The 7,638-nt window shown below is 36.4% G+C and overlaps 1 protein-coding gene and 1 long non-coding RNA gene across 4 annotated transcripts; both read left to right on the forward strand.

The window, feature by feature from the left end:
- Positions 1-2,015: 2,015 nt before the first annotated feature.
- LOC131145085 (uncharacterized) lies at positions 2,016-3,171 on the forward strand. 2 transcript variants are annotated; one of them, XR_009133973.1, is made up of 4 exons: positions 2,016-2,359; positions 2,459-2,587; positions 2,707-2,777; positions 2,873-3,171. It is a non-coding gene; the product is annotated as an uncharacterized LOC131145085 (long non-coding RNA). The 2 variants fall into 2 exon arrangements; XR_009133972.1 differs by lacking the exon at positions 2,707-2,777.
- Positions 3,172-4,097: 926 nt separating this feature from the next.
- LOC131145086 (myb family transcription factor PHL8-like) lies at positions 4,098-6,266 on the forward strand. 2 transcript variants are annotated; one of them, XM_058094154.1, is made up of 6 exons: positions 4,098-4,632; positions 4,750-4,826; positions 4,929-4,986; positions 5,066-5,156; positions 5,280-5,349; positions 5,438-6,266. In XM_058094154.1, the coding sequence occupies exons 1-6, from the start codon at positions 4,512-4,514 to the stop codon at positions 6,086-6,088; spliced, it is 1,068 nt and encodes a 355-aa protein (XP_057950137.1). In that variant the 5' UTR covers positions 4,098-4,511; the 3' UTR covers positions 6,089-6,266. The 2 variants fall into 2 exon arrangements, with proteins under 2 accessions (XP_057950137.1, XP_057950138.1); XM_058094155.1 differs by having other exon boundaries at positions 4,237-4,632; positions 5,081-5,156.
- The last annotated feature ends 1,372 nt before the right edge of the window (positions 6,267-7,638 follow it).

Here is a 7,638-nt window from a genome sequence, read left to right on the forward strand (position 1 = left end):
GGAATTATTCGAGACTGTCATGATATGGTGAAAGCAATTTTTTCAAGTTATTTTGGTAATGGTACGAACAATAGTGCGGAATTAAAAACAATTCTGGAAGGAATTCGTTTATGCAAACGACTTCATTATTTTAACGTGATTATTGAAAGTGACTCGCGAATTATTGTTGATTGGTTACGGAAAGGTAGATGTATCTTGTGGTATCTTTGGGATTTTTGGGAGGACCTCGTGGGGGAGTTAGAAGGAGTAAACTTCATGATAATCCATCAATATGAGGAAGGCAATAGTGCAGCTGATTTTCTCGCTAGAGAAGGAGAAATGGGAAACAATATCATCTACGAAAAATAACATCTTTTATCACGTTTTCTGAAAAGTATCCTTTGAATGGATAGGTTGGGTCTCACTTTCTTTCATCATTAGTTCAACCTCTCGATTTTTGTTTGGCGGGTTTAGGTTTGTTTAAATTTTATTTTATTTTATTTTATTTTATTTTATTATTTAATTATTTTTTATTTTTATTATTTTTATTATTATTTTACCTAGACCTGTTTAGATTTGTTTCTTATTTAACCTTGTTTGGATTTGTGATCCTGATTTGGTTGGTAGTTGGTATTGTTTTTGGAAGGACTTTAATTTATTTATCTCTAGTCTCCCTTTGCTTATCTTGTAATTACGATATTTTTCCGCCAAAAGTGATGGCATATCAATAAAGACTGTGTTTTTTTTTTTTTTAAGTGTTTTGACTGTGCAACATTAAAAACATATTTAGAATTATCGACACATTTATGAACTGTCTGATGCGCTTCCAGAAAATGTCAATGTTGAAAGGGTCACGACACAGACTCGTCTCCTTTGTACATGTGTCTGTGCTACATAGATGGTTGTGATGGTCTGAAGCAAGAATGGTTGATGATGGACTTAGTAATGCAATACACATCATAATATTTCACTCATGGTTTTAAATCGCGGTAGCGGGTAGCATAACGTAACGGTAACAGGTGTAACGGGAAGCAGGAGTAGCGGATGTTACATAACGGGAAGCGGGTGTAACGGCCGTGAATTTTTTTGAAGCACGCACAACTTTGTGCATATTAACGTACTTGCATGTTTTAAACTTTTAACCATTCTTAGAAAGGGTTTTAGTGTATTTTGGACCCTTTAGTTCGAGTAACTAAGTTATTTGGTAAGGGCAACAAGTTTACATTTGTTTTAAACCATCATTGATAGAAAATTACATGTGTGCGCGTATTTATACTTCTCATTGTTCTTATCTATGATAAATTCTTATGTGTGCTAAATGAATTAATAAAATAAAATACATTATACACTCCATTAATCTATTAGACACATAAGACATACAAATAATATAAATATAAAATAGCTAGAAAAGAAAGAAGGTTGAAGTTGAAAAATAAAGAACATAAATATCACATTACTAATATTATTAAAAAAAAAATTTCCTAACAAGTCAGTATTTTGAATTTGTTAATTAATGCATCTATTGTGAGTATTTAAAGAAATAGTAAATTTTGCATCATTGTCATCCTCATTATAATCTTTTCCCCTTCTTGCAACTTGGTATATTGAGAATGATATATGAAAGAGAGAGAAAAAGTGAGAAAAAAAAGTAAAAAATAAAATATTTTTTTGATGTAACAGTCTTGTAGCGGTTACGTAATGGCCGTAGCGGCCTTTACGTAACGGTCGAGGTCTGTAACGGCCGCTACGGCCGTGATTTTTCTTCCCACCGATTTCGCGGTGTGTAACGGTATCGGTAACCCAAAAAACCTTTACGTAACGCTGTTACATAACGGTCGCGGCCTTTATTTAAAACCATGATTTCACTGTACTTCTATTATCAATGTGTATGAATTGGTTTGAAAAAGAAAAAATCGACAGACATGCGTGGCTGTTATCTGATGCTTTTTCTTTTATCTCCTTAAACCCCCAATTACTTAGATATTTGAGTTATAAAAACTGATATGCGTGACGCAGTGCTCATGTCATTTGAAGTAGGTTACTGTTAAATCCATAAAAATGCCGCAATAAATTTCAATTATTCTCTGGTGGGATGGTGACTCGTTCCTTTTGTTTTGCTTTTCCCGATTCCTGTGGCCATATTCTTCTAATCTTCTTTCCATGCTTTTGGATTTGTTAGATCTCTTCTTATGGAGTCCCTTATGGAATATTAATTGATAAGGCACCTTTGTTTAATTGACTTTTGATTCACCGGACCTTCTCCTACTGATCTGAAAATATGAGGGGTCACCTGGCATAATCCCAGAATCTCCTTTACCTGTTATGGAATATATTAAAGCAGGAAAGTAACTTCAAGTACAGCAGCTGGTTAAAGGGAAAGGTACTTCAATAGCTCTTTTCTTTTCTTTTTTTTCAAACATTTGGGCCACATATATCATAGAGCTCATCAATAATTATATTCCTTTCTTTGAATTTGAAGTATAAGCTTGCCAGTAAGGAATCACAATTCAGGACAGATAGAAGAAGCCGATGCTTGCTGAGGAAGAACCTATTTCTTGCTTCCAATCCGGACCCACGGCTGGTTGGATCCACCACTCATAATTATCGGGTAAATAATTTAACCAAGTAAATGACAAGGGTAATGATCTTACTGGTTGGCCTTGTCTTTCTTTGATTACTGTGTAAAATGATGTGGTATGTCAACTGATGGGGAACCCTTACCCTCAGTAACAACGATACATCTTCAAAGCTCAAAGAATAAAAAGATACACCCACGAATATGGCTTCTGGTTTGTCAAGTAAATGTTTCCCTTGTTAGCCTGGTTATAACAGTACTTAGTAATATGATATTTCTTTCTTGCCTTCGAATAATTGGAAATTATTATCGATGCAGCTGGCAGAAGTGAATCTGTGGCTTGAGATGGCAATGCTTTGGAGATCAATTATTGGATATTGATTCCTGTGATCAAGCTCCTGGCAGGAACCCGAGATGTCCGAAACTTGAAACATTTTTGTTGTTGGCCATTGTGGCCTTCCTTTCTGCTTTTTATTCTCTTTCTTTCTTCTTCATTTCTTTCTCTCCCTTGTGAAATTTAGCTTTCCTCTGTTCATTTTGGATATGGATTACAGACTAAAAGCTAACAACCCCTTTGGAATATGTTTCTTGAAGCTTTGTTGCTTGCTTTCTTATTAGAAGATTGTTCATAGCCATGAACTATGTGGAGCTTTTGTGTCATTTGACAGGGGTGTGTGTTTGTGTATGCCTGCATGAGAGAGAGAGAGACCTTTGCATCAATCATTATGTCTGTTGGTTTATGTGGTGACTTTGATCTACTATAAGCATGGATTTTGCTCTTGAAAACATTAAGCAGAAGCATAAAATTCACCATTGCATGGGTGATTGAGTGGGTACATCAGGATAGACATCGAATGGATGGTGGAGATTTCTCAATTCTCAGGCAGGGACCCACTGAATCATGACCCGTCTTTCTGCGTTAGGCGCCATCTCAAATAATAGACAATATGGTTTGTCTGCATTTGAAACTCAAACCCTAGATTCCCTTGTAGCCTTGTATTTGGATAATCTTCAGTTATTATGGAACATGTTAACTTTTAATATTACATGTAAACACACACACTGAATATATTGAAATTTCTTCCTCATTTCAATGACCCATTTGATTTGCTTCTTTTATATTTTCGTATGTATAAAATATTGCTGCAGAACAGAGGTGTGGTGAGTTTGGGTCCCAATATCTAGGGTTAGATTCTTTGATTCCTCCATTCCTACAAGGAACAAAAAGAATCTGCCAATCGCCCTACATGCTCCTCCAAAAAAAATTTAAAAATAAAAAGAAAATTAAAAAAAAAAACTAAAAGAGGGAAGGGAAGTCCTATATGGATTTCCCTTTCAGTCACTAAAAAGAAATATCCATTAAAGCATCCCCCATCATTTTTTCCCTCTTCAAAGCTTCTGTGTCATAAAAGTAGCACCCATTATTCATCATGGTGGGGCTGCCAAATTTCGCAGGGAATCAACCGCAGAGGCCACACACACACAGTTACAGAGAAAGAGAGAGAGAGATGTGAATAAACAGCCGTGTAAAAACAAACCATACACTTTTCTTCTTTTCTCTTCTTTTGAGACTGGAATTGGAACTGTATTGCTTTCTCTGTTTTTGCTGCACCAGAGATTCTCTCCACCCCTTTCAAGTCAAAGAAGTGGAATATATATATATTGAAACAAAAAAAGTTTGTATGAATGGGAGGATGGGAGAAAGGAAGAGCCACAGCTCATGGCATATATTCCCCCCCCCCCCCCCCCCCCCCACCATAACCCCACTTAGGTTTCCAGATATGGAGTGAGAAGGGTGGACACACCAACTGCTCTGCTCCAAATTATAAAAGAGAACTACTGCTGCTGCATTTTGAAAGCAGAGCTGGAAAAGGATCATACCCCATATTTATGAACCACCCCTTCAAGCTGTCTCTCTTCCATAGAACACAACACAACAGAATTCCATCTCCAAAACATGCACAACCAAGATATGAGCAGCTTGGTTTTGTCCACTGATGCCAAGCCCAGACTGAGATGGACTCCGGAACTCCATCACCGGTTCGTCGAGGCTGTCGAGCAGCTTGGAGGGCCAGACAGTTGGGTTCACCAGTCCAATGATTATATATAAATTAGCCTAAAGTTAAATCTTTCATTATTTATGTGAAGTTGGTTTCTTGTGCTGTATGCTGATGGGTATGTTTCTATATGGGCAGAGGCTACACCGAAGACCCTGATGAGGGCGATGGGTGTCCCTGGACTCACCTTGTACCATCTAAAGAGCCATTTACAGGCATTTTCTGTTCACATTAAATTTTCCATTCGTGGGTTTGTTTCTTATACCATGTAGACAAGGCATAATAAAATGTGGATAAAATGATATTCTTTGTTGCAGAAATTTAGGCTTGGGAAAAGCCAACATTCAGAATCCTGCAGTAGCAATAAACAAGAAGGTGAGTCTCAAGGATCACACAAGAAACAGTAGCTTGTTTTTGCATGCTTGGAATTTATACTTATGGAGCTTCATTGTAGATTTATTTGATTCAGAGTACAAGGAGAAGCAGAGGAGAGAAGGTCATTTCAATGGTGAAGTCAGTGATGGAACCCACAATCAAATCAAAGAGTAATAGCTATAAATAAATCCCATCTCTTTGATGAATTTGGATGGAAAAGATAATAATTTCTTTAAAAAAATAAAAAAAATAAAAGAAAAAACCTTCTATTGATTGAACATTGTATTTATCAGAAGCTTGCAGATAGCTAAGGCCCTCCAAGTGCAAATGGAAGTGCAGAGGAAACTTCATGAACAAATTGAGGCAGGAACATATGAACCAAGCATAATTATCTACTTCGCATCAATGGATCCTAATCTTGAGAGAGTTTTTTTTTTTCTTTATTCTTCAGGTGCAGAGACATTTGCAGCTGCGAATTGAAGCTCAAGGGAAGTACTTAGAGTCAGTACTAAAGAAAGCTCAAGAAACACTTGCTGGATATAATTCTGCTTCTGTTGGAGTGGAATTTGCAAGAGCTGAACTCTCCCAGTTGGTCTCAATGGTCAACTCCGGATGTCATACTTCTTCAATCTCAGAACTAACAGAAGCATTAGATTACAGCTTAAAGGATATCGAAAAGGATCCAGTAAAAGGCACTGGCTACTCCATGGAAAGCTCCATAACATCATCCGAAAGCTCCGGGAGGAGGGAGGAGAAGCAACTGACGCTTGAAAATGGAGACACGCAAGAGTGTATAAGAACTTCCATTGCACTTCCACTAGTGGATATCCATTTGGGACATGACCAACCATGGAAGAGGGGTTCGTGCAATCAGGCTAACGGCCGGAAGCGAAGCGGGAGCACGGTCTCGGATGGTGTCTGTGTGGAGCAAGCACCTAGTAAAAGATCTCCAATTCACAGAGACAGAATCGAAAACCCATCGAGAAAGTTGGATCGATCGGAGACGCTCGATCTGAACAATCAATACCAGAATGAAATGGATTCAGGTGCAGAAGCAATAGACTTGAATTGCAAGGGCGAGCAATTCAGTAAGCATCTTTAGAGCTTTGAGAACTGTATGCTGCAGGGGTTATGTGATCTACCAAGGAAACTGGGTTTGGTTCTTTGAAGCTAATTTTTTGTTCATAAACTATGTATATTGTTATATTATGAGGACCCAACGAACTTTTGAAAATATAGCCATATATATGAAAAGATATAATATATGTTGTGTGCATAAATCTCTCTCTCTCTCTCTCTCAAACACACACACACACACGCATAAACAGCTAGTAACCAATGAAGTCATTTAAAATTCAAATCAAGCTTTTTGTAGGTTAAGTCTCATCAGGTTTTTCAGCTGTACTCAATTTTTTTTTTTCTTTTTTTGCCCTGGAGAGTTTTGCTTTATGAGGGAGGTAAAGAGGAATGTTTAGTCCGCAAGGTGCTCTGGATTTGCATATTCCCTACTCTATGGCTGCACGACCCACAATCCTGTGGCCATTTAAGATTGAGAAATGACAACTACGCCCATCAACCTACGCAAAATTTGAAAACAAAAACAAAGGAACAAACAAAACGAAAAAAAAAAAAAAAATGAAAAGGAAGAAGGGAAAATGAGTAAAGTACAAAAGGAAAATAGTAAGTAATAGTTCAGAAGGGCAAAATAATTGCAGCAGCAAAATTATTAGTTTCCCAAACAAGAAGCCAAGAATCAATTGATGACCAATGCAAATGGTTTGTTGATATGAAAGCTAGAAAATTATTGGGGGATTGAAGAGCCAAAGAAGTACAAAACTAAAGCAAAAAATTAAAAGGAAAGGACAAGGAAAAAATAAGTAAAGTAAAAAGAAAATAATAATAATAATAAGGGTAAAAGACACTAACATATTCTAAGGTTTGACAAAAAGACAATGACCTTCCTGAGATTTCAAGAATTCCAAAAACCTCCTTAAGATTTGTTAAAAAGCACAAATCTCAAGAGAGGTTTATAACATTTTTAAAATCTCAAGGAAGGTGGGTGCCTTTTTGCCCTAATAATAATAGAAGAGAGGAGGAAATAATTGTAGCAGCAAAATTATTAGTTTTCCCAACAAAAAGCAAAGAATCAATTGATGGACAAATAATATGAAAGCTATATGTATATTAGGGACCCAACTTTGTTAGGTAATGGAGGTGGTGGACCACAACAAAGGACTATTTCTTATTGATTTGTGGAAATCAATAAGTGATGCCTTCTCAATATGAATTACAACTCAACAATCTCTATCTTGACAAATATTCACCCCTTTGGAGCTTTCAAACTTGTAACTCCCCTTGAAGCTTCACGTAATTAATTTAGAAATTAGCAATATGGAGTAAGTTCAAGCAATGCAAAAAACTTATCCTTAGTAACAATTTTCTTCAACATGTCAGCTACATTTTCTTGTATAACTACCTTAACCAACTAAATCATATTTGTATCAATCAACTCTTATATCTTATGATATATAATTGCAATATGCTTTATTATAATACAATAGGCCTAATTCATTGCTAAGTAAATAACATTCTAATTATCGCAATGCAAATGAATAGTTTGTTGCTTTACGTCAAGTTCGGTTACTAATCCCT

This window comes from Malania oleifera, chromosome 12 (genome assembly GCF_029873635.1).
Source record: "Malania oleifera isolate guangnan ecotype guangnan chromosome 12, ASM2987363v1, whole genome shotgun sequence".
Classification (NCBI taxonomy): domain Eukaryota; kingdom Viridiplantae; phylum Streptophyta; class Magnoliopsida; order Santalales; family Ximeniaceae; genus Malania; species Malania oleifera.

Bases quoted from the DNA above. Each gene is read 5' to 3' on its own strand.
- LOC131145086 (XM_058094154.1), top strand. From the start codon at position 4,512: ATGCACAACCAAGATATGAGCAGCTTGGTTTTGTCCACTGATGCCAAG. The intron at 4,633-4,749 runs GTTGGGTTCACC...CTATATGGGCAG, and splicing joins GCAGCTTGGAGGGCCAGACA to AGGCTACACCGAAGACCCTG. The intron at 4,987-5,065 runs GTGAGTCTCAAG...GCTTCATTGTAG, and splicing joins CAGTAGCAATAAACAAGAAG to ATTTATTTGATTCAGAGTAC.